Genomic DNA, 27,288 nt, shown 5'->3' with positions numbered 1-27,288 from the left:
ATACACACAGTTTGGTGATGGTCTTGTTTTAAAGAAGGAAGGACTGTTTGAAAATGGAGAGTTGGAGTCATAGGTGAATTGACATGTGTGTTTCGTTTATACTTTGAATATTTAATTAATTACAAGGTGACCTTTATTCAGTATAATACTACTCTCCTCTGTGCACTAAGAGAATGTTGATGACCTTTCCCTTCCACGCTGGTTATTTTGAAAACATTTAAACATAAAGAAAAGTTGAAAGAATAGTAAAGGAAACATCCACATACCTTTTATGTACATTTACCACTTGTTGATATTTTGCAACATTTACTTGCTTTCTTATGTACTCTTTTTCTACTATATAATTCTGTATAGATATGTACAGATACACGTATGCACATACAATGTGGGGCAAAAGTAAATTTACAGTTGTTCATATGGAAAATAATACAGGTTTTTTTGTTTTTTGGGTTTTTTTTTGCTAAACCACTTGAAGTTGTAGACATCATGATTCTGATGATGCCAGATCCTTCAGCTTGTGTCTCCTAAGAATAAGGCTATTTGTATAATTACAATAGCAGTATCACTTCTAAAAAGTTAATAATAATATATATCACCATATTGAGATTGCCTCAGTTCTAAAAAGTTGTTTTATAGCTGTTTTACTTTTTGATTGAGGATTCAATTAGGATCATGCATTGCATTTGATTGCTGTCTTTATATTCTCTTAAATCAAGAGCAGTTCCCTTAACTCTTTTGTCTTTTATGGCACTGGCTTTTGTTTGAAGAGTCCAGGGTACTTTATCTGCAGAATGTCCCTCCTACATTTTTATTTGTCTGATTTCTTTTCTTGTGAACATTTTAGCAAGAATACTTTGTGGGTGATACTTAGAAATACTTTGCAGTATTTCTTACTGCATCAAGAGATACTGTTGTCAGGTGCCAAGTTTTGGTGCTATTAGCTAAGTTTGGTCACTTGGTTACGGTGGTGGTTCCCATGTATCTCCCCGCAAAGTAACCTTGCTTACCTGCTTTGTAGTTAATAGGATGTATGTGGGGTGAGACAGTGTGTCTGTCCTGGTTCCTGGTATCTTTCACTCAGGGTTTTAGCTGAGACTGGCAATGCTTGTAGAATCAGCTGTTAACAGGGGTGTTTGTGCTGCAGTGAGTTTCTATTTTTATCACTCTTCTGCTTTTACAATGTTAATGACTTTGACTTCTGATAACGACTGAGTGATCTCGAGTCTCCTTGGTTTGAGGGCTAGAGTTCTCTGTAGATGTGTTCACTGTGGCAGACGAGAGGAGGTGGGACCAGTAGTGGAGTTCCGTGTGCTGCCCTTTCTTTAGCCCGTGCAGTTCTGCTCCTTCCAGGGATGGTTTTATGTAAATTGAAAACAAACAAACACAACCAAGGATCTTTGTCTTTAAAAATAAAGTTTGGAAAATACAGAATACATAATCAAGTGGATAGACATACTAGTAGAGCCAGATTTTTTTTAAAAAAACCCAGAATGCATTATGAAGTGAAATGTAGTAACATTTTTCTATAGTTATTTTATAACTGTTTTCTGTATAAACTTCCAGGTGGTAGGTATTTCCTTTTTTATTTTCACTAATGTTGTATTTTCTTAGTCAGTTTAAATGTCAGTTATATTTCACAAAACCTAGACTTAGACAGAGTATGTGGACTATAAAGTTGATCCAATATGGTGGAAAAAACCAAATTGTATGTTCTGACATATACACAAGTCAGTCATTAAGCTTTTAGCGGCTTCATTGATCAAAGTATGCAGAGCTGCCTGCCCCTCTAGTAGGAGTGCCTGGTTGCTCTGTTACCTCTGTTTCTGCTTTTTACTTTTGTGCCCTCATCTTTGCTGTCAAATTTCTTTGCTATTACTCTTAACAACTTTCAGTATGTTTCTCTTAAGTAGCCTACACATCGTTAAATAATCTGTTTATTTTTTAAAGATTTTATTTATTTATTTTTAGGCAGAGGGGAAGGGAGGGAGAGAAACATCAGTGTGTGCTTGTCCCCCGTGCGCCCCCTCCACTGGGGACCCAGCCTGCAACCCAGGCATGGGCCTCCACTGGGAATAGAACCAGTGACCACCAGCTTTGCAGTCTGGCACTCCATCCACTCAGCCACACCAGCCAGGGCTGATTTGCTGTTTCTGACTTACTGCAGGCTGGCAACTTAGGTAACCAAAGTCATGTCTGTTCGATTTATTGCACTGTCTTCAGTGTGTAGATTAATACCTGGCACATGACCAATATTATCGTGTTAATTATTAAGGCCTTATTTTCTACCTCTGTTTTTAGGCATCCTCTTTAACTCAGGGAGTATTTATTGTTGGGACCGGATATGTTGGTTGGGATCAAATTGTGAAATATTTTAAATAACATAAAAGAACTTGAGCCCTGGCTGGTGTAGCTCAGTGGATTGAGCGCGGGCCTGCGAACCAGAGGATCTCGGTTCGATTCCCAGTCAGGGCACATGCCTGGGTTGTAGTCCAGTTCCCTGCAGGCCAGCTCCCAGCAGGGGACGCACAAAAGGCAACCATACATTGATGTTTCTCTCCCTCTCTCCTTCCCCTGTAAAGGTAAATAAATAAATAAAATCTTAAAAAAAAAAAGAACTTGTCCTTTATTTGAAGAAAGTAGACTTGTGCAATGTGGAGGCTTGGATGAGACAAAGATACCTTTGGAATGTATTTTAGTTTCGGACATTATATTTTTCATTTCTAGAAATTCAACTTGGAGTTTTTGAAATATCTTCTCTGTCTCCTTAATATGCTCATGCTTTTTTCTTCTCAATTCTATGAAGATATTAATGATAGATGTTTTGATGTCCTTGTTTCGTATTCCATCATCTGTGTCGTTTCTGGGTCTGTTTATAGTTTTTTTTTTTTCTCATTATGTGTTATACATTTCTGTTTCTTTGTAATTTCTGTTTGGATGTCAGGTATGGATTTTATTCTGGTGGATCTGAAATTTTTTTGGTATTTCTTTAATATTTTTGAGCTTTGTTCTGAGACAGTCTTGAGTTAAGTTACTTGGAACACTTTTCTTAGTGCTTGTTTCTACGCTGTGCTAGGCAGGACTGGAGCAGCCTTTAGGGTGTGGGTGTTTGCATTACATTAGCGTAGCCCTGGTATTGAGGCTGAGTTCTCTCCGTGCCAGCTTCCAGGCATCTGGAAATTGTTGGGAATGTGAACGGTTCCAATCCCTGTGGGAGTTCTAGGAATTGTCTTTTTCAGGGCCTCTGAAAAGATCTCAGGTGGTTTCCTCCTCGGCTTCAGCTTTTCTCTCCGTCACCCGTGCTTTTCGGTGATCAGCTGAAGACCGAGGGCAACTCTCAGAAGCTCCCCGAGCTCCCTTTGTTAAGCTTCTCCTCTGGTACTCTGCCTTGTAAAAATCTGTTTTAACTAGTCTGTTCCAAAAAAGAATTTTAAATCTGTGGGTTCCAAAACTAGATTATATACTGATGAATTTTTTAAATTGTAGATTTAGAAAAGTTTCAGGCTGTGGTAATTTGCCATTATTCATAAAAAATGTGCATAATTCAAAACATTTGTTACTACTGGTGGTTTCTTTCTTTTCCTCCCTCCCCCAAAACTACCAGGAATACAAAACATAATCTGTGTCATTATAACCCATTATCTTGGCGTTAATGTAGCCTTCTGTTTCATCTGATGCTGAATCAAGTAATGTGTATGTTCACATTCCTTTGTTAGGACAGTCAGTACAGCTGTTGGAACAGTCACCTGCCGTGCGCTTCTCAGGGTACTGTTGCAACTCCGGGACCTTGGAGATTGACTGAGTGGATAGGAGGAAACAGCATTTAATGACAGTCCCAAGAGTGTCCAAATTAGCTACCTGCAACTGCTTGTAAGGGTTATTGTGTAGGAGGTTGATTTAGTTACTCCTTACCAAAAATAATTATTCATAGTTGTCAGAAATGTTAGAAGTTTTAGAATGTTAAATGAAATACTATAGTCACTGGAACTAATCTAGGGGAAACTTGGGTCTGCATTTCAGTATTAGAATGCAATTTTGGGAATACTTAGTTACCTTTGGTGTATTCTGCCACCTAGTGGTAGGTCCAGGGTGTATGAGAGTAGTTCCTGGTGTGTGTTCTATAACCTATTTTAGCCAAGATTAATTTTTATGCTATCCTAAAATATTTTTGAAAAACCAACAAATGGTCTTCTAGTCAAGATGGAAGCTTACGTAAACATGCCTTGCCTTCTGTCACAACTACAGAAAAACATAACTAGACTACACAACAGATACCACCCAGATACGTCAGAAAGTCAAGCTGTATGGAAGTCCGACAACCAAGAATTTAAGGAAGCCACACTCACCTAGATGGGCAGGAGGGGTGGAGTTGCACGGAGGTGATGTGGTGCAGAGAGGCACGTTCCCATGTGCAGTGGGTAAAAATTGGGAGGGATACCTTGGGAGCACAAATTGGTAGCTACAGAATAGACAGGAGAGTGTTAAGAACAGTATAAGAGATGGAGAAGCCCAAGAACTTATGTGCATGATATTCATGACCCATGGACATGAACTAAGGGGAGGATTGCTGGAGGGAATGGGGGTACCAGCTGGAGGGGGCAAAGGAGAAAAGCTGGGACAACTCTGATAGCATAATCGATAAAATATATATATTTTTAAAAACCAACAGTGTTTCTTTTATATCTTTTGAAAGTAGTATTTAAGTGGCAAGTTAGCATTTCTGTAAGTTGGTAAGCTCAGGAAATGGTCATTGATTACCAAGCAAGTATAACGTCTTCCTCAACTTCCAGTTTATAAATTGTCTGACATATGTAGGCAAAGTAACTTGTAGAAAACTGTTTAACATCAATACTGCTTAGATAAGGTGAGATTATTCAAGATTATTAGGGAATTTTTCCTTACATTGTTTTTAAAAGGCTATTTTGAGAGTATATTTTAAAGGGCATTTAGCTCTTACTGATAAAGTCAGTAAATTCTTATGTCAAATCCAGGGCAGGAAGATGTTTAGTATGAATAGGACTTTCTTCCCTTCCAACAATAATACCAGCTGCACAAAGTTCAAATGAAAAGTAAGATAGTGTCCATTGTATATTTTACTGGACACTCCTCCACCAGAGATACTGAGTCACTTCTAAGAGACACTGTGTCACTGACGTTACTTCACAACTTGACGGGGAGTGTAACACATCAGAAGAGAAGTGTTTCAGAGTTTCTGCGGAGCAGTGGAGTCCTTTTAAGTATGCAGAGAAAGTTCCGCGGTCTGAGGGGCAATTTCTGACCTGCGGCAGGGGAGCCTGTCCTGCGCATGCGAGAAAAAGCAAGTTTCTGTTGCTGGCCCTGTTGATGTCACCAAGTTAAATACCAGCTATTAAGGTTTTCTTTTTAGGCAGCCAGTGATGTTCCTTTGTGACAGTTTTACAGGGGGAAGAGAAGCACTTCACCAATTTGTGAGTGCCCAGAAAATAGTGTTAACTCTTTAGTTTGTGTTGTGGGCTGGGAGTGTGCGATAAATAATTCAGAGATGAGGAGGAAACTTCTTGCCCCCTCGTTGTAGTTCATGGTTGGAGACCAGAGGGTAAGAAAGCAACCGCACACTAGTCTGGATAATCAGGAGTGTCGAGAGGAGACGAGAATCTCTCTGTTCAAGATGTGCAGAGACGGTATTGAGCTGAGAATTGAAGGGTGAGTGGGAGTTTTTCTGTAGGGAAGGAAGGGCGTTCCAGGCAAAGTCTGGAGGCAGAGGGAACGCTGCATCTGGGGACCTGAAGGTCGACTGATAAATGGTAGCCCAGGAAACCATGGAACAGTGGCAAGAAATAAAGCCAACGTGGTAGCATGAGGCTCTCTTCATGAATGACCTTATTCTAAGTTACTAGCTTTGGACCTTGAGTCATGGCTTTGAGCCATTGGAAGTCTGCACAATGAAGACATCTGAGAAGTGGGTATTTGAAGGGCGGAGAAAGGGGTGCAGGTAAGAGATGGGGGAGCAGGACACCATGGAGAAATGATCAGCTATTTGTGAGATCTTTTGGGGAGCCTGTGGGACTTAAGGTGGAGGCAAGTAGTCTTTCTAAGTCTGTTTCCTCTTCTGTGAAACAAATTTAAAAACCTGCATGCAGTATTGCCTTAAAAATAACCGAACAGTGCCCTTGGGACCTAGTACAGAGGGTTACTTTGAAGGAGCAGCTAGGGAAAGAGAATTGCTGAAACAGATTGAGTAGCATCACAGGGAAATTGGCAGATAACGATCAACAGCAGCACATCTCAAAATGTTGTCCGAGAGGATGGAGGAGTGTGAGGTGAGTTTCTGAGCGTAGATTGGTGGTTATTTTAGCAAAAGTGCTTTAGGCGCAGGTTTGTGGCTGGGAGCCAGATTGCAGTTGATTAGGGAGTGAGCATGCAGTAAGGAGATGTTAACCATTCTTTTTCTTTTTTAAAGCTTAGTTTTAAAAGATTCTGTTTGTGTGTGTGTGTTTTTTTAATTTGTCCCACTTATCATAAAGCTGCATATGCAAGGTAGTGCTTTCAATCGCTTCCAGTTGTTTAGGTAGCTGTGCAGTTTGGGAAGTTTATCTCTGTGCCTTTCCTAGTCACTTCGTGCCTGGTTTGAGTTCAGTTTAATATCTTAGCAATATTTTTACTCTCTATTGAGTTGATATTTTGATCAAAGAGATGATTAAAATAGCTTTTCTTAAAAAGGAAGCCCAGTTTACTAATGTTGAGAGTTGGAATAGAGATGCAAAATTTAGACCAGAGTTGGTATGTGTTTTTTATTCTCTTAAGAGTTTTCAAACGTTTGCAAAAGTGAAACTCCCAAGTCCCGATCAATCCAGCTTCATCGGTTACGATTTTGGCAAAGTCGCTTCATTTATTCCTTTTGCAACCCCCTCCCGCCCCTCCCTGGTTTCCTGAACTGTTTAAATGGTAGACCTCTTGTTATTCCACCCAGATACTTTAATGTACACCTCAGAATTTATTTTAAATAAAAATAAGCACTGTAGTGTTATCACACGACAAAATTAACAGTAATTGAGAAGAATTCATCAAATTCCCAAAGGAGTACATGACACACAAAAGCTGAAAAACTCCAAGTCATGCCATCTAAATATTGTGCACTTTGGACATTGGCCTCTCATGTACTTGGAAACTGCTATTTCTACTCCCCCCAACCCCCACCATTTCTTACATGTGGTGGGCAACTACACATTAAGAGTCCTTGGAATTAAGGCTCTTCCTAACCTATTTTTACTGTATCTTACTCTTCGCTGCACAGTGTTTTATCTTAGTATCTTGAGTTCTCACTCTTCTTACAGTTACTATCTGGAAAGAAAATCTTGGGGTTTTTTGGCTTATAAAAATGTCAGGTAGTCAGAGGAGGCTTGCTCGGTGATCAGTGGACAGGTGAGATGAAAATTAAAACTCTCTTGGATTAAGTGAGAGGTGGTTTCCGGCTGCAGCCTGGAGTTTTCCGTAGGTATTCCTGATATAACTGCATTCCTTACGTTACTACAGCACATCATGAAAACCAGGAATCTGACATTAGTGCAGTGTTCGTGTACAGTTCTCACATTTTAGCACGGGTAGATTCGTGTAACCATCACTGCAGGAAGATACAGAACTATTCCACCACCACAAACACCCCTGGCCCTAACTCACTGGTCATTCCCTGTGCCCCACCGTCTCTAACCCAGGGCAACCATTAATTTGTTCTCAATTTCTATAGTTGTTAAACCCATGGCAACCATTAATTTGTTCTCAGTTTCTGTAGTCTGTTATTTTCCAGTGGTTATGTAAATGGGCTCATAAAGTATGTGTTAAGATTGTTCTTTTTCATTTAGCATTAATGCCCCTGAAATCCATTCAAGGTGTGTGTATCAGTTCATTCTGAACATGTTTCTAAGTACAACTACGTGCCCTACTAACTCACTCTACCAAGACGCAGTCCACCCAGAATTAAACCTGCCTGACCTCAGGTTTGAGGATTTTGTGGGTGTTTTTTACACTGTATATAATATGCAGTTATAATGAATATATAAATTGTAATGTATTTACATTGTAAAATTACCACTAAGACATATAAAGTACATTATATATTTGAGTTACATAGACATAAACCATATAGACATTAAGTTTACAAAGCTTAGAAGTAGTATGAGACTAGTGTTCATTGGTTATCCTGTTTTGCAAATGGATTTTCATTTGAACAGGCAAATTTTAGGCGAGCTGTTCCTTTTGTTTTCTTTGAAATAATTTCACGTTTACGTAGTTAACAAGAATTATATTGAATATTGCGTACTCCATTTACTAACGTTCAGCATTTTGCTGCATTAGCATCATTCATTCCCTCCATCCATCTGTACATACATACATACACATACATACATATACATACAGACAGACATATAAAATTTATTTTTTGGAACTGTTTGGGCTTAGATTGCATGCATCACGACATGACCCTTTACCCATAAGCAGGTCAGTATATAATTCTGCAGAACGAGGTTATTCTGTTACACAGCCACAGCACAGTTAGCAAGTTCAGGAAATTTAACGTTGATTATTTTTGTCTAATATACTTTATATTTCATCAGTTTCACCAGCTTTGCGTGTGTGTTTTCATATTTCCCTGTTCCTGTACAGAATCCAGTTTAGGAATGAATATTAGTTGTCTTTTTAAAAACATTTTCTTTTGTCTTATATGACATTAACATTTTTGGAATATATAAGTCAGTTATTTTATAGAATGTTCCTCACGATGGTTCTTTGTGGCTGAATTATCCCAGGAATTCTGTTTTTCTCGGGGAATTAAATCTAAAAACACAGTGTCCATCAGCATCTTGTTGGTGTTGTCAGTTTTACTCACCAGATGAATGTTACTCAGTTTCTCCATTTTACGGTTACTGTCTTTCCCACTACAAGTAATAAGCATTCTGTGGGCAGATATTTTTGAGACCATGGAAATAATTTGCTCCATCAAACTCCCCAAAGTTTAGGGTTGGTTCTTAATGATTCTTGCCCAAACTAACCTTTATTTTAAGAGTTCTAAGGTCAGTGGGAGCCAGCCTTTTTAAATTATCTTCTCCTGAAAATTCGTCTTGCTTTGGAAACATTTATTTACTTATTTGTTTTATGGCTTTAATCTGTATGCACTGCATATAATAATTGCTAGTTCACTGTAACTTAAAATGGTGTTTAAACCTGAGTTTATTTTTAATCCTTTGCTGCCCCCTACAGGTCTATGAATATAGATCTTTGGAGCAAGGTAAGTGCTAATAATGCAAACCCTAAGGCGATGATGTATAAGCTTTTAAAAGCGAATGTTGTAGTAGGTGTACACATTCATGATCTATATTATTTTAAGTTAGTGAGTTTAGAATCTGGAAGTTGATCATTTTAAAACTGCTTCCCTGGAGCATGAAATTTATTATTGAAGCAATCATTGACTTCTAAGTCCTAAATCTTTCTTAAGGTTTTTAACTTTTCCGGAGGACAACTGTCGACCTTTTTTGCCTTGACATTTGACCATTAGGTTTAATAGTTAATTTTTAAAATATATACATTCTGATATATTTGTATATGTGTATCTATATATGAATGACATGCTGACCAGTTTGAAACCACTGCCTTTTTTAAGGAGTGAACTGCTTTTATACAGGAAGTACCATTATCCTTATGTTGAATCATTGGACATGTTTGTAACTAAATGAAATCAGAATGTGCATCATTGATTGGAATTTCCAATTTAAATATTTTTTAAAATCTAAATTTTATTCAAGTTTGTTCTACATATTACGCTGTTATTCAGACTATATAGTCAATTATTATATATGGTGGGGATAGTTATATTTGGAAGTAATTTTTCAACTAGAAAGTTTTTTATTGGTTTATTCATTAAATATGTCTTTGTTTAAATTTGGTATGAAATGGGACTGACTTAATGTACGGCTACAACTTCTGATAGAATTTATTGTCTATTTTCCATACCTGTCTATGCTGGTTAAAAACCACTTTGTAGGTGACAATTTTTTTACTTTGTTTTTGAAGAGTTTCTATCCCAGCTGTCCTTTGAATTGCCATTAACCACAGCATGATTTTCATGGTGGAAGGAAATGGGATATGGTTACTTTTGTCTAATTTTTTATATTAGCAAATAAATAGCAGTAGTAGTAACTGCAGTTTGAATTATCAATACTTATAATATGTGCCAGGTGCTATTTTAAGAACAAATAAATTTAGTAGTAGATATATATGATGTAGTTCATGATTCTGACACTTTAGAAAACAACTTTGTTTTTGTTCTTATTTTCTTTAGCCCAAGGGTATATAGTGAAATGTTGTGTTCAAAAGTTACAAGTCAGTGCTGTAGAGTTTGTAATCATTTTTATCATAAAATACATATTTGGATTTTTTAAAATTAACACTTTGCCAGCAGAATTAATGTTGAGTAAGTGTTGTGTTCGTCTTTCAGTGTCTGCATTCAGTTGATAAGAAGGAGAACAAACACAGAACTTTTGGCCCCTTTTGTTTTAATGCCATTAAAACGACCAGGAAAAGGTTGTTGAAAACCTAAAAAATAAATATGTAGTCCAGGATATTTTACTGTATTATTTCTGTAATACTTCATTTAAAAGGAGGCAACTGGTTCAGTTTCCACAAGACCAAAAACTATGTAAAATGACATTAATTGATCATTCCTATAAGCTCTTTCCTATTTATAACAATTCATTTAAAACAATATGTAAGCCAGTCAGTTTAGAGGTTTTCTTGGTGACATTTTATAAAACATTGCAGTTTTCCTTCAATGTGGGTTTGCTTTGGTTTTGTTTTTAAAAGACCAACCTATTTAAAAACAAAACACTCTCCTTGGGCAGGTGGGGGTGGTGGTGAATTACTGTGATATAGAATAATACCTTAGTGGGGAGAAGCTTTATGATTTCAAGAATCCAATTTCAGATTGTGTTTGTTCTTGTTTGCCTCTCTCGCTGCAACGCACGAATTTTCTGCCTTTCCAGATAACGGAACTGTTGTACAAGGACGGACGTTACTGCCAGGAGCCCCCGGGACCAACGGGTAGCGTTTCCATTTCGATGACTGTAACTTACCCACAAATTCATTCTTCTGTGTAATGATGGGCTGGAAAGATTAGAGCAGTGAATAGTCTCTTTTCGAAAGTGAAATTTGAAAACATTTGGTTATCAGTCTTTATGTTGATAACACAACATTTTGAGATCTATGAGGTGTTTGGTTTTTATCATAATTATTTTCTTAAAGGACAGTTTTGGAAGGCTTTTTCTTTTTAGGAATTGAGAAAATGCTTCTTATAGCAGCTATGAACATAGCCTTAAAAATCAGTAATCCTTACTGTTTATGTGATTTTAATGTTTTGCAGGTGTTAATTTTAAAGATGTAAAAGTGGTAAAGAGGTTTTGTAAATTTATTCCACTTAAATATAAACTATTACATTCTTTGACATTTAATCATTTTCATTTTTTATATAATGAGGACTCAAATATATGGTTTTCTATAAGAAGGTGCCTTTCTTGAAAGTTCAAATTTTCTATACTAGGTATTAACACATGGTCCTATACATTTTATGCTTGAATGCATAGAAAAATTACTGCTGTTATAAAACATCTTTGTTAATCTTGGTTTTTCATTGGCTAATAGGCAGCTCTCCGCAGCATTACTGTATCTGCTTATTAAAATTATTTAACTTTCTACACAGAACATTTAACCATCCTTTCTAATTTTATATGTTTCCCTAAATGTTGCCCATAAAAAGTTAGGGCAGAAATGTGCACAGGCATTTATTTATTCTCAGTACTGTGATCTGGACAGGAAAGGGGTAAGGCCTTTGGGCAGGACCAGTTCTGTCACAGAGTGGCATAAAAAAATAAATTGAAGTAAGATTCAGTACTGAAAAGCTGTCACTTGGTCTGAAAATAATTAATATTCCCTTCACTCACCAGTTAGATGTGTGCTCCCAAACCACATGATCTCTATGCCTCAGTGATCATTGTTGCCATTTCAGAGCGTCTCATCAGGGTGACATCTCACACCAAAATGATTTCTTATAAATTAATCTTGATAACATGACAGTCTCAGTAATTTTAGTGGAATGCTTTCTCTTGTTTTTTTCCACAGAAGCTGTTGGCTATTTTCTTTATAACTTGATTGACAGCATGAGTGACTCAGAGGTACAGGCCAAGGAGGAGCGTTTGAGACAATACTTCCATCAGCTGAAGGAGATGGTACCATTTCATTTTTTGCTATATAATGCCTGTCCTGCCTGACATGTATCTATTAGATTTGAAATTGCTGCTTTTAAGTACAACCAGACCACTTCTCAATGACATACACGAGTTGGAGACTTAAATTATGTCTGAGATAATTTCTGTTAGACAAATTTCAGTTTGCTTGTCTAAAACTGGGTTTTTTTCCCCCCTTTCCTTGGCACAGAACGTAAAAATCCCTGAAAACATCTACAAAGGCATTCGCAATCTGCTGGATAGCTACCACGTCCCCGAATTGATTAAGGTGTGTGAGAATTAGCGGTTGACTTTTAAAATAATGCTTAATTAATATTTAAAACCATGTTAAAATTTTATTTAAATACGGTGCTTAGTCCAAAAAAAGTTTATGTAAATAACAACAATTAAAACAAGTTTTTTTTTATTGATTGTTGGTAAATACTGTTCATATATTGAAGAATACATTTAAAACATTTGTTTCTGTGGTTAATAAAGTATGAACAGAATTCTGGAAAATTTTGGAAAGATGGAAAAATAGCAGTAAAATGAGGCAAGACTTTCAAAATTTGCTTTTAACATTTGCTAATGTATTTTTCCATGTGTTTTCTAATTCTAATTTAAATCCCAATTTTAGGATGTTAATATGTTGGTTGAAAGAGAGAAGACAGACTCTCGAAAAGTAAGTAAGATCTTGAGTAGATTCTACATACTATAGTAATGACATTTAGTGAAAATTCTAGACTGTCTTTATAAAGTCAGTGGTGCCTGTCATTTTGCCATCAGTATACCTCTAAGAAGTTTGTAAAAACTATTCCCCAACTCAGAAAAATCAACATATCTAAGAAAATCGCATATAATCTCAGGGGCCTCATAATCCCCTAGAATCCATTCACAGATCCCCAGATTAATGTCCTGATAGCATTTATGACATTTAGGAAAGGTCAGTTTAAAGGGAAGGGTGGCAAGGGATACATTTTCTTTTTGAAGTAAATTTCTTTCCTCTTTCTTTCCATTTCTGTGGACTCTGCAGCTTTCATCATCTGATTTGGAGCTTACACTTGAAAAACTAAAAGCTGAGAATCAACCTATAGGAGATGTCCTAAAGCAACTCATACTAATGCTTTGTTCAGAAGAGGTAACATTTGTTTCAATATTTCAAATATGCTTTTACGGTAAAAAAAAATCTTTATAGATAAAAGTAAGCCAAGCCAAATACAATATTTGTGATTTTTATAATTGATTATTATACATCATGCCTGTGAAGAATGCAATTAAATGAAAGGTTAACTAATTTCAGCTACACCTTGAATGGCATGTTTTCGGGTTGCTGTAGTTTGTTTACAATAATCTGCAAAGTGAATGATAGAAACAGCCGTGATAGGTTTATCATACATGCCAAATGTCCTTTCAAGCCATGGCTCGGGTCTCTTATATCTAGATTGTCAAGCAACTGATACATGCAGTAGTCATTTGCAAGTCAAATATTAGTAGGTTGTTAATGCAGGGATTGAAATTCCATTTTCCTCCTGGAAAAAAGCTCTTTCTGAGATAAAGGGTCTCTTGCCTTTTTCTGCAGGCAAGCAGCTGTACTTTGTGTTTATTTTATATGTGTCTGCAATTTGTGGCGTATCACTAGACTTTTTCAGTTTGTAGTTCAATATAATTTGGTCGTATGCCTGTGATTTTCGGGAACAAATATAACTGAGTTTAAGATTATAGCATGGTACTGTTAAATTCCAGACTATTTCTTTACATTACCAGGACAGTAAACTAGACTGTGAGGAACTCTGCAATGATACGTATTCTGTGTAAGGAAATTGTACTGAGTAGGAGATAACTTGGCACATATTTAATCTGGAAGTCTTTTTTATAGTGCACTACTAAAGCCAAAACATCAAATTTGGCATAATGGCCTGTTTTGCATCATAGATAAGAAATTTTAAAACCCCTCATGTATAGCTTGTCTGCTTTTGAAAATGTGAATGAAAATATCAGCAGCGAGGTGAAGTAAATAACATGAATCCATTTATTTTAAAAGTACTCAACTTTTTCTACAGTCAGAACATAAAACTAGAAATTTTACATTTTCTTTTATATTGATTTCTTTTTTTTTACTTCTCTCCTTTATTTTAGAACATGCAGAAAGCTCTTGAAGTGAAAGCAAAATATGAATCCGACATGGCCGTTGGTGGCTATGCAGCTTTGATCAGTCTGTGCTGTCGACACGATAATGCGGACGATGCACTGAACCTGAAACAGGAGTTGTGAGTAGTATCCTGGCGCGGAAACACACCGTCCGCGTCAGTGCCAGTGCATGGTCCTGGATGGGTTGTGTGGATGGAACATGGCTTACTTTCATAATGTAATTTTTTAAATGGCTTTTTTCATCAGTGTTTTTTGCATAATATGAGACTGATTAATTATGGCTTGTTTTCAGCAAAGAGTCTTTGTTTAACTATAAGACATTCTATTCCTTTAAAACCAAGATTTTTTCCTCCACTTTTACAACTACATATCACAACCGTGGTGATGAGCTTGTTAAATAGCCCCCTCTCTGTACTGTAGTGTAAACAATTTTCTGTTCAGTTTTTTAGGTATCTTTGGTTTCTCACTTTTGATAGATTTATCAAATAAGAGTATGTGTCTTTGGGTATTTCAGTGTTTATTACAAAGTTAGAATCACGTGAAGGGTGCCACAAAGCAAAAGAATTCCTACATTCCTGTCATTTGAAGATGGAGTGATGCAATTTATACATAATGGTAGTTTTATTTCTTTTGTCACTTCAAATATAGTAACGTGAACTTGTTATTCACATGTTATTATATTTGAATTTGTTATTTGGTTATATGCCAGAAATAAATCTTCACTGAAATGTAGAGGCGAATATTTAATAACAATTCAGACCATCTGATGAGTTTCTGAAAGTGATAACATGGATAATGCAGTTATTTTTGTAGTTAATGGACTTTCAACATAATATAAATGTGGCTTTCATTTTTAGTGACCGTTTAGATCCATCTGCTGTCCTTGACACCAGCAAGTATGTAGGCCTTGTAAGAGTGCTGGGAAAACGTGGCAAACTCCAAGGTAAGCCTGGGCATATAAAGGAAATATGGGATGCAAGTATCTTGCCACTGGAATAATATGTGAATTGATATTAATGGTATATCATGTCCTGCAAAGTGCTTGGACACTTTGCATACAAATTTGCATGTGAATCCAACCAGAGCTGCATGGACAGTGTAGGCCATTAGTTTTAATGGATTGGCAAGCTTGTCATTTACATTTGCACAGCTCAGTGCTTTTTGCATTTCTGCAGCTAGTTTTTATTAGCATTGCTGTTTGGATTGAGTTTGAAGATCATGACTTATGGCACGATTTGCTTATGTGCCTGCACTAATGGCTTTGTTTTTGCCTAAGAACATCTGAAGGCTGAACATAAAGCCTCTGAACATAACTTTTATTAAAGAATGTGAATTTTGCAGTAGTCTTTGCCTTACCTTTTGATAACATTAACAAAATATACTTTAACAAGTGTTTTTTTAGAAGTTTGTAGGGAAAGCCTAGATGATTATATACTTGATATCCATGCTCTAATTTTCTCATTGCTAGATAATGCTAAACCTAATGTAATTAATTACATTTGGTGTACGTTCTTACTATTTGTTTCTTAACTTTCTCATTGGGTTTTGTTTTGAAACTTCCTTTTTCGTCTTCCCCTCTTCCTTTCATTTCCAGAGAAGATTTAAAAACATTTTTTTATAGTGAAAACTGTATGGATAGAATATTTGATTTGAAAATTGATTTTTTCCCCCCCTAGGAAGCCTTTCTAACACAGAAAACTCTTTATAAGGATTAGCCTGCTTTTTTAAAATCACATTTTGTAAAGTGGTCAAAACATTTTGCCTGTGCAATAATTAAGAACAACATTATAAAAATGCACTTATTCCATATCCTAAAATGTTTGTTTCTGCCTTCCTAATGAAGCTTAATGAATCTAATGTATTAACATGCAGTCTTTTGGAAAGCTTTCATTGGCTCTGCTTGGCTAATTAGTATCGACATAGCAAACAGGCCCTATCGGTATCAGACCATTAGTCTGGCTGTATATACAGTGTAAACACATCTTTATTATCTGGCTTCCTGACAAGCCATCTGCTGAAGAAACAATGGTGTGATTTAGCAGATGTTAGCTCTGAACGATAAAAGCATCCATTTAGGAGGATCTTACAGCTATAGGGCAGACTGTACAGGGTTATGTGGTGCAGAGTGGGCACACAGTCCCTATCTGTAATTTGTAGTCAAAGTTGCAGGGAAATGATAAAACCATGCTATTGTGGATTTATAATTGTAGTCTCGTTTAGAAATGCAAGTAGTAATTAACTTGAAATCGGCATTATACACTAGAATTTACATTCCTGCTGGGCTTGAAATGCTGTTTTAATAGCAGTTTGTTTTCCCTACATGAAATTACCTAAGGGTCTTTTGTGTTCTTTCATTGTAGATGCTATTAACATTCTAAAGGAGATGAAAGAGAAGGATGTTCTTATCAAAGATGCAACAGTCTTGTCCTTTTTTCACATCCTAAATGGAGCAGCTTTGAGAGGTGAAACTGAAACAGTAAAACAGTTACATGAAGCCATCATGACTCTAGGGTTAACGAAACCATCCACCACCATAAGTTCCCCATTGGTTACTCTGTATCTGGAAAAGTAAGTTAATTGAATTTTGAATTTTAAATGTTAGCATTAAAAGAATGAGTGTATCATTTGGGGATTATACTTTGTAAATATTCTGTGGTGCTGTGGCGGCCTTGAAGGTTATATGCCAAGAACAAGAGGAATTACAGGGACTAAGGGACCTTTAAAATCACCAGCAGCTCTGGGTCCTATGGATTACTTCTCCATGGTGTGATCTCTGCTGAAATTTTGTGGGGCATGTGATGATATTACATGAAATCAGATTTAATTTTTTCTAGTTTTGAGCTTGATAAGTGTTAATTATTAATAAGTATAAGAAAGAAGGATTCCCTGGGGCTTTCGATTGTGCATCATGACTGTTAATCAGGCAACACTGTAGCAGCGTCTCCTCTGCTCCTTTTCTCCACGTCGGATTTTATTTTAATTGCGTGTATTGATACGTAGTTTTTCTAGTTTTGATAAATATTATGGAGCACATCTCTGTGCCTTATGAGAAGATGAATTCTGTTTGTAGGGCAGGATTTACTCAATTTAAAATGGTTCTATTTGAAATGCTTGTGTTGGTGTCCAATTTAATGTACTATTTGCAATGCAAATCATGGAATCAGCCTACTCTCCTAATGAGTGAAACATTTTAGTAAGATGATTAAGTACCCTTTATTGTCTTCTTTTCCTTTTGTGTTTATTTGTTTTTTAATTTCTTGGATCTTAACTCTTTGTCATCTTTTCCATGCTTAATGCAGTGTATAATCTGCTTATTTCCTGATTGGGATTTTCTGATTTTAGTATGGATGTAGTCCTGTCAGTGCTGGGGGGAGGGGGGCGGGGGGAATAAAATCTATGTCTTAGAGGTTCTTAATATTTTCCCAAATTTCTGGTCATTTTTCCTTATTAGGGAATATAATTAATCAAATATAGTGAATGGTTTAGTTTAATTTAAAACGTAGAGTAAAAAATCTCTTGCTCTATGTTAGGAAATGTGTATGTAAATATATACACACACAAATATGTGCACATACAGATTTTATGAAATAATTCCTTTGCCATCCAATCAAAAAACAGTTTATCAAGTTAGATGATTGGCCACATCTTAACCTTCACAATCTCAGCATTACAATCCTTTTAAAGAAATAGTGATTCAAACAATTACTGTGTTACCGAGTTCTCATGTTCACAGCCAACTTTATATAGAAATCCTATAATTAATATGCTTTCTACTAGAATTTTTTGATTGTTTAAAAAAGACCCATCTCTGCAAATTGCATGTGGAGCTTTGCATAGGGATTTGAAAGAATGGGCCCAGTGCCCAGAAGAATTAGGCCCTCCTTCACTACTGGGCAAAAATAAAATAATTAACCATGAAAATGAGGCCGTGTAGAAAAGTATCTTACAAACAGAAACACTTTGAAGAATGAGGAGGCACAAAAGTCTTCCAAAACAGGTCTGCAGATGGGGCTCACGAACCAGGAGAGCTTATCCAAGGGAACACGGAAACACCATGGGCTTCAGGCCTCACCTGGAGCTCGCTCTGTGCTTTTGATTTTGTAGTCCAGTCAGAGATTTGTGTGTTTCAGTAAAATCTGGCTGTCCCTGTTATTTGGAGCAGAGAAATCTAAATTTGCATCTTTCCTTTTATGACTTCTTCACTCCTTTCACATGCATAGAGAAATTGTTATTACCTTTATTTTTATTTGCCTAGGGTTTTGGGGGTGTTTTTTTCTTCTGTCTTTGCAGAGGCAAGTCTCCATGACAAGATCTTTCAAATTCATCTGTCATAATAAAAAGTTTTGTGGACTGCTTTAAGCATTTGAGAATAATAAAGAGACAAAGTAAATTTCACGTTTATAAATTGTAGAAAAGAGTAATAGCACTCTTAGTTGGGGATAAGTTGAAAGAAAAAAATTGACTTCAAACTTTTTTCCGATTGTGTTTTCCCCAGCTGATAGAAGGTAGCTAATTAATTCAGAACCTTGACAAATGCAGTTCTAGGATTAAACTATACTAGTTTGCCAAAAAGTCCAGATGTATTTGATTTGATTAAGTGCTTAATCTTCAATAATATAATGTAATTGACCTCAGCAGGTAAGAACTCAACTGGGGAATGAGTCTTAATTATTCAAACGAGATAAAATTATGAAAAGCATTCCAGAACATTGTACAAAATCTTCTATCTTTTCATTCAAAGGTGAGCGCCTTTTTGGAATGTCATAGCAGAGACTCTAAAGAGGCTGCTACTTACATATTGTAATTCTGGAGCAAATGCATGAGCTGGAGTTCCTTAGAAAGATGATAGCTAAGATTCAGTAGATTTTAATTTTGAACTGACTTTTCCAGCATTAGAAAAGACACAGGAGAAATTAACACTATCAGTTTGTTACTTGGATTATGTATAAAAAGTTTTTGAATATGGAAAATAATACATTTCGTTTTTGTTTTGTTTTGTTCACCAAAATAACAACAGGTTTGCCCAGTGATAAACAAGTTTGTAAACTAACTTGCTAGTTTACAAACTAATAAGTTAGTTTGTACAATCTGCTTCTCTATTATCAAAATGATCATACACTGAGCAGAAAAGTACGAGTTGAGCAGAATTTTCATTTGTTCTGTTTACATTAGGTTGTTCTGTAAACCATGTGTGCACATGTCATTCAAGTGTTATTTTAAACATTTTCTTTTGTGGCTGTTTAAATTTTATTTTTTAATTGAAATCATGCCTCATTCTGGGAAATGACCTGAATCTTCCATATTAAGGAAGAAAGAAATGCTTTAAAATAGGTTGGAACAGCTTTTGATTAGTCTTTCTACAACATTAAAGGAAATGAAATTAATAAAATCTGGGTCATTAGGTTTAAAGGCATAAGAATTTTTATGATTTAGTTTCGGATTCACTTGTTTTATAGCTTATCTGCTTTGGTTTCATTACATACAAAAACTATCTCAGGCTGTTTAACTGGATTATTTAGTACAACTGATCAAGGAAGCTTTAATTTTTGCTCTCCAATAAGGATTTTTCTGTGCTGATTTGTGCTATAATCTGTATATGCCCACATACATTTCATGTAAGTGAATCGTGGACTTTATGTATAATCCTTTCAGAACTCTTGCTAAATTAATCTTGAATTTTTCATAAAGGTCATAATTTCTGTTAGATAACAATGTCAGTTTTAAAACTCACTGTAACACTTTAATATATTACATAAATGGAAAATATACTTTATTAAATGCTGGTTATTCTGTCATATACACGCCCCTTCAATTTTAGCATCTTCATTTGTACTGGATACTTTTATTATTTATGGGAATGCTTGCCTTCTAGACTAAAACTCTTTATGTGCTGAAAGGAAATTAAGGAGGTTTGCCTCTTTTACTCCATTATTGCAATTAAGAATTTAGCATCATCAGTGCCAAAGGACAAAAGTGTGTCATTTGCCCTAGGGGGACAGGACAGTGATAAGATGATTTTTCGTCAAGGATCATTGGGTCGTAATTAAGTTACATTCATGGCTATTGCTTTTTGAAGGATGATTGGTAAATGACAGGCTTCACGTGCTTAGTGCGGACAGTGTTCAGTAGGGTTTTTTCTCCCCTCTGTCAGAAAATCCTGTTGAGTCTGATAATGTAAATGTGGCATTTTATTCTGAACAAAAGAGCAGGGAAATGAGCTATCTTGTCTAATCATTCAGTTGTTTAACACCGACTTCCAGTTTAGACTCAATTGGCTGGAAAGCACTTGACATGTGAAGTTAGTTAGTGCTGTTCCGAACGCATGTTTGAGTAAATTTTAAAGTAAGTGACAGCTAAATTGTACCTAGGGAAATTACAAAGCCTTCAACACAGTTAATTTTTTGGGGAGGATTAGTTGTAATTGCAACACCAGTCTCCTTGAAGATTCCTCATTTATAGATGATGAACAGGAAAAAAAAACATTTAGCTCTTTCAAGAGCTGGTTCTTTTAACAGAGTAATTTTTGTGAAGATGATGGTTTCTCCTGAATTGATTTCTCTCCAAACAGAACGTCTGCTTAGAGTAGTTTGTTTTTAGAATGTTGGGGTGTTTTTCCCTTTTTAAAAAACTTTTTTCTCCCCGCAAGCCCCTTCTTTTCTCCAGTGATTTTAGATTTTGAGAGCTTTTTAGTCAATAAGCTCTCGCTCTTCTCTAAGTAAATTGCCACTTCTCTAACACTTTATGCATAATGTAGAAGCACTTTATTCCAATTAAAAGTCAATATTTGTCATTTTTTGGTTGTTAAAGTTAAGTGTACTCTCTGGATTGCAAAGTTACTTACCATAGTTAGGGAGACCAGGTCTGAAGCTACGAAGAGTTGAATGGATGGTTGTGGTTGTTCATGTCTGACAGTCCAAGATCACATGAAACGTGTGTGATTTTTTTTTACAGTTACATGTAGTGGGGAGTTGGGGTCAGGAGTGCTTTGTTTCCTGGGACCTTTAAGTAGGTATTTTTATAATCATTGAATGCTGTATGTGACTGTATGTCCAGTGTTGGTTTTTCTGTCATAGACATTATAGCACATTTTAATTTCATAATAAAGACCAAAACAAGAGGTAACAACAGCCTAAGGTTTGCCTTTTTGGATGTTCCTCCTCATAATAATGAAAAGTTAAGTTCGTAGTAGTTTTATCAATGGTCGTATTTCCTTAGAAAAGTGAATTAGAGATTTCTGAAATGAATTTTAATATGAGCCAGGTGAGCCCATTCATGTTAATAAATAAAACTTTTTTAAAAGTGTTTTAATTAAGTATTGTATTCAGACTATTTTATATATGTGTTCTTAAAATTTAGAAATATAGAATCTTTCTGCTGTTCTGCCTTTGTTTCATAAACTTACAGAATTTTAATAAAGCTTATGTGAAGTTAATTTGCATCAATCAAAATATTTTTAAGTGAGTGTCTACTTTTTATCAGCACATAGTTTTATTCACAGAAGTTATGTATTTCACTGTGTTTCTGGAGGTGGTCTAGTCATTGAGCTATCACAGTGGGGTTTTTTAGAAATAATAATGTGTTGTAGAGTTGATTTTCTTTTAGTATTTGAAGTTTGTAAAAGCAGAGGCTAAATTTTTATTAGGCACAAACTTTTTACAATTTTGACCCATTTGTATATAAAGCTACAGGAATTACTCATACAGGGGTAGGCAAAAGTAGGTTTACAGGTGTAAAACAAAGTAACACAATAATTAATAGTAACACAAGAATAAACTTGTGCGTGCTCACTACTGTAAACCTACTTTTGCCCTTCCCTGTGTGTACTGCAGTAAGCATGGAATCAAAGTTTTGAATCCAAAATTAATGTTATCGGCAAGATTTCTTAAAAGGATTGTTGGTTGTTTTAGGGTAGGATTTTAAATCAGCGCTAGTGTTTGAAGGTGTACAAAAGAAATGACCATCATTCTGGGTCACAGAAACTGCAAGTGCACTGATGGGTAGTCTTGTGTCCACATTTGGGGGATAAAGTAGTGAGCACATTTTCCTTTAGATATTTTTCTGCTCTTAGTTCCTTTATCTTGCCTAACAAAAGCAGTATTTTCACAAGATGACTTTCTCTGCTGTTGTGAAATGAAACATTTGAGTTGATGAACCTAACAGGCCCAGATTCAGAGAACCTCACGTGAGAAGACTCCACCTGGGAGGGAACCCAAAGGTCCTTCAGATCAGCTGGTGTGAGAATCTGCTTCTTATCGCCTTCTAGAAATGGATGGTATTGCTGCAGCTGAGCTGCGTGTGGTGCTTGTCAGTACGACTGAAAATCACGTCTCACGAGTACACAGCTATTTCCATTGCATTATGAATTTTAGATACTTCTTAGTGTTTATTTCCATCACCAAAGTTTCCCAGCCTTAATAGGAAAGATTAATGATTACATAAAATTATAGGAAGAGTGAACCCTTTTATCTCTTTTTAAAGTGACAGGATCCAACCACAAATCAGAATGTAGATAACAGGGATTGAAAAGAAATGGACTAGTTGTTAGTTCATTTCTATCATCAGTACAGTTTATTTGAGATGTTTCATTATAGATTTCTAATTCCTTTTGTTGGCAGCCTGAGGGCAATAACATCAGTACTTAAATTTCTAACAAATATATGAATTATTTCCATTTTGCTATTCTTGTCTTTTATGTTGTTCTGAGCGGGTATAATCTTTAGAAGCATATATTTGGAGACCAAAGACTATTAACATGTCTCTTTGATTGACAGAACAATTATTCATTCATTTATTGATAGCTTTGACCTAAAGTAGGAGAAATGCAATTGAGACATTACTATTCCAGTTTGGGAATTGATCTGAAAAAGCAAATCATACCACTTTTAAGAAATCAGTGTGTGTTAGCTTTTCTCTTAAAAATATTTTAGTAGTTTTCCATTAAATGGAATTGTAGAAAGGCAATAACTGAACTTGTGTCTGAAGCAAGGGAAAATACTGATTATATAAAGCTTTGTATCATATGTGTAGCTACCGTAGCATTTCCCTTGTATGACAGTAATCTAGCCTGCAACATCTACTTGCAGTTTTGAAATTAACCTGTAATTTAGTCTTCACCCCAAATGACAAAAATTCAAATGACTCTGTGGGGTGCTGGAAGATGCACTGTAAACAGGGCTCAGCCAGGGGATGAGGTGGAGTCCCATCAGGATGGGCCCCTTGTCACCGTGACAGTAGTCTTGCAGTGAAATTAGCGCTTCTCCGTGGCATTTTACTTTTTTAGTGTGGCTCAAAATCTTAATCTAGATAAAATAGTAATTCAGTCTAGGGCAACATAACATTTGTATAATGGACCAAAATGTTAGGGCTTCAACAGAAAATTTAAATGGGATTTCTTTTGAGAACTGTTGCATCCAAGAAAAGAATCTTTTCTCCACTAATGTTGCCACTGCTGTTAGTGCTTTGGTCCATGTCTCTAACCATGCCTCTTAAAAAAAAAATCATTTCTCATTCTTCTTAAACATCTTTGCTTTCTTACTCCAAATTGCATCGACTTACTAGGTTAAACAAACAAACAGTGCTTTTAATGGAGCCGAATCTAGAATTAGACATACTCAGGGAAGTGGGAAGTCCAGGGACCTGATGGCCGCACCTTTCTTCCTCTGTTCACCTGGCAGTAGTCAGTCTCCAGGTGCTTTCATTTCCTTGTCTATTTAAAAGTGAAGGATGGCGGCAGGTAGAAGTGGATCAGGTAATCTACAGTTTTTCCAAGGTCTTACATATTTCCTTTTAAAGGAAAAAGTAGTTTTTGAGGATTCACAAGAATGTATTTCCCCATTCTTGTTTAAGAAACTCTGACTTAATGAAAATATTTTTTATTTTAATTTATTACCACATCAGAGAAGTCTTGACTTTATAATTGGAAATAATTTTTAAAAGCTTACCCTCTAATGAAAAGCCTTTTAAGAGTTCTAGAATTCACTGAATTCATACAGAATATCCTAGTTTTAGCAACAATACATTTCTCTGTGTATGATTTCTAGTTATTTTCTCCTCATCTGGAGAGGTGGCAGTATGAAAAATAAGATAAAGGTGGAAGTGCTTGAAAATTCCTTGATAGCTGTCGACAGACATTTGATAAAGTTTCCCAAATTTGGAATTACTGAGAATTATAAACACACAAGTAGTTAGAAAAATGATTGGTAGTAGTCCTTGTGTTTAGAAATAATACATTCTTAGAGTCATCTTGGAGAATATGGAACCTTCATCTATTTTGACTTTTTTCCTAGTGCCATTTAGCAAGTAAAATCATAAAAGGTGAATCAGGGAAAGCAGGGAACTGCTGATGTTATCTGTCCTCTGAACACTTATTTGTTTTTTTTTTAAATATTTTATTTATTTATTTATTTTTAAAGAGAGGAGAAGGGAAGAAGAGTGAGAGAGAAACATCAATATGTGGTTGTCCCTCACGTGTCCCCCACTGGGGACCTGGCCTGCAACCCAGGCACGCGCTCTGACTGGGAATCGAACCAGCGACCCCCCCCCCCCGCTTCACAGGCCCGTGCTCAATCCACTGAGCCACACCAACTGGGGCGAACACTTATTTGTATATAAGGATTGTTTGCTCACTGTTTTTTCATTTTGTCTTCATGGTTTTCTGCCTCAAAGCATGGTCATGTACGTTTTTAACTGCTCATTGTACTTGTCTCTAAACTAAGACATAATTTTTCATTGTTAATATTTTTGTGTTTTCAAGGGATGACTTACCTGCTGCTCTTGAAGCCACCATTGGATGCTATGAAAAGTATAAAGTATTACCGAGGATTCATGACGTCCTGTGTAAATTGATAGAGAAAGGCGAGACTGATCTGATTCAGAAAGGTTAGTCACCTTTTAACATCCTGGTGCGCTTACTCAGAGTTGCTGCCGCCCCTCCCCCCTCCCCCTGCACTCGTCGCTTATTTAATCTTAATGCATTGCCGTGAAAAGAAAATTGAACACTAAGGCAAAGCACATCCAGAGACAATGTTACACTTCTAGATTAAAAAGAAATATATCAGGTGGATTTTCAGTATTGTAAATGTCCTTGATTTTAATATCTGCTCATTTTGGAAAGTTGCCCCTCTATTTTGTGTTTCTTAGTGATGTGGCTTTATGAGGACTTTTTACCCTCTTAGTCACCAGTTCTCTTTGAAGCTGGTTGTAGGTACTGAATGTTATAAACGCGTGCTGTTAAATAAAGACTGTGCCAGGAAATTGGTTGTCATAGCTATAATCTTTAAGATGTTCTAAATATATGTTGTAATGTTTTCTTGTGTTTTTCCTGGACTTCAGCTGATGGCGTTTCTCTGTCTTTTTTCTTCTAATATATTTTCTTCTTTCCTCTCTAGCAATGGACTTTGTGAGCCAAGAACAAGGTGAAATGACGATGCTCTATGATCTCTTCTTTGCCTTCCTACAAACAGGAAATTACAAAGAGGCCAAAAAGATCATTGAGGTGCGATTTTAACCACAGTATTCTAATTGTACAGCCTTTTAGACTCTTAATTAGAATATGTTTTAAAATTTTAACCTTTAATTACACTTGTTCTGATTCATGTTAATATAATTCAATCCCAGTGATGGGGTGGGGGTTGGGGGAAACTCGGCCAGCTTCTTTATTGTATATAATTACAGTTCAAAAAAGGCAGCCTGGTTGTATATTGAATTTGTTTCCTCACTTTGTAAAATTCGCTGTTATATATCAAACTGATATTTGCATAAACCTTGGACTGTGGAACAATTAAATTAAACTGGCATTCCTGGGTGTAAAGTTACTAATCCTCTTTGCCAAGGAATTCTTTGTTCTTAAAAGCAGTGGAATTTAATTTGTTGCAGTTCATGCCCAGATTTATTTGTAATGCTTGTCTACAAGTTAATCAGCCAAACAAGTGCTGTCTGCAACTGTTTGGCATTTAATTCAGAATTTCTTCTCTCGCTCTCTCTTTTTTTTAACCGTGGTAAGCAGCTTATGGGAATACTAGGTGACAAACCTGGCCTATTTAGGATTTAGTACATTTTATCTAAGTGTGATTGAAATTTTGCTTACTGAAATTAATAGGTCAAAGGGCACCTATATAAAGTCTGTCCTAATAGTTTCACTATTAAACAATTCTGTGTCCCCTAAAAAACAAACCGTTCCCAAAAGGTGAAAAATATTTAATGTGATTAAATAAATTTGTAAACACACCAGTAATCATGTTCCTCGCAGATCGTGCTTTGCCATTACTTCATTTCTTTTTCCAAAAGTGCCCATGGTGGACAGCACACAGGCAGGGTGTTTGGCCCTCTTGACTGTATATTGATGACTGCTTATCATGAAATTGAAAATGTAGGAATACAACCTATAAAATTACTAGTTTCTATTGATGTTTTTGAAAGAAAAGTCTAGTATGGAAAAGGAAGACTGTGAAATTAATTCAAAACTGTCTTTTCTTTTTGTCTGTCTTATAGTTCAGTTGATCCTCCTGCCAGTGGAGAGTGGGAAATGCTTTCTTGGACAGGTGTTTCTGTAGCTCAAATAGTTTATTTGTATTATGTAGAAATGGTATATAAATTTTTTCATCGTAAGTGCACGGTGTGTCTATCTGAAATTGTGAGGGGAGCTGCCTGTTGAGTTCTGTTGCTCTTTATGCACGGTGTCAGTACTAGCAAGTACTAGCAGGGCAGCGATCAGAGTAGAAATGAAGCTCAGCTATTCAGATAATGGTGGTGAAAGGTTATATGGTAGGCAGTCATGTGGCTCTGTGCGGACTGAGCAAGACTTAGTATAGGAAGGGCTAAAGGCGTAAGAGTGAGCTCTTTTGCCACGTACTTGCTAGTGTGATAATAGACAAGTTACTAAACCATTTTACACTTT

General features: G+C 36.1%; 1 protein-coding gene across 2 annotated transcripts in view; it reads left to right on the top strand.

Moving 5' to 3' along the window:
* LRPPRC (leucine rich pentatricopeptide repeat containing) overlaps nucleotides 1-27,288 on the top strand; it is a 105,876-nt gene that overhangs the window by 32,236 nt on the left and 46,352 nt on the right. For both annotated transcript variants that reach the window (XM_037066498.1, XM_037066499.1), the window contains 11 exons: nucleotides 9,232-9,259; nucleotides 11,010-11,067; nucleotides 12,142-12,248; nucleotides 12,457-12,534; nucleotides 12,883-12,927; nucleotides 13,279-13,383; nucleotides 14,382-14,512; nucleotides 15,251-15,336; nucleotides 16,754-16,961; nucleotides 25,147-25,271; nucleotides 25,781-25,887. In XM_037066498.1, coding sequence (XP_036922393.1) covers nucleotides 9,232-9,259; nucleotides 11,010-11,067; nucleotides 12,142-12,248; nucleotides 12,457-12,534; nucleotides 12,883-12,927; nucleotides 13,279-13,383; nucleotides 14,382-14,512; nucleotides 15,251-15,336; nucleotides 16,754-16,961; nucleotides 25,147-25,271; nucleotides 25,781-25,887 — 1,078 coding nt within the window. The remainder of the gene's footprint in view (nucleotides 1-9,231; nucleotides 9,260-11,009; nucleotides 11,068-12,141; nucleotides 12,249-12,456; nucleotides 12,535-12,882; nucleotides 12,928-13,278; nucleotides 13,384-14,381; nucleotides 14,513-15,250; nucleotides 15,337-16,753; nucleotides 16,962-25,146; nucleotides 25,272-25,780; nucleotides 25,888-27,288) is intronic.

The sequence above is a fragment of the Sturnira hondurensis genome, unplaced genomic scaffold, assembly GCF_014824575.4.
Source record: "Sturnira hondurensis isolate 20B ecotype Veracruz unplaced genomic scaffold, ASM1482457v3 Scaffold0016663, whole genome shotgun sequence".
NCBI classification, from domain to species: domain Eukaryota; kingdom Metazoa; phylum Chordata; class Mammalia; order Chiroptera; family Phyllostomidae; genus Sturnira; species Sturnira hondurensis.
This window is presented reverse-complemented; position numbering and strand designations above follow the sequence as displayed.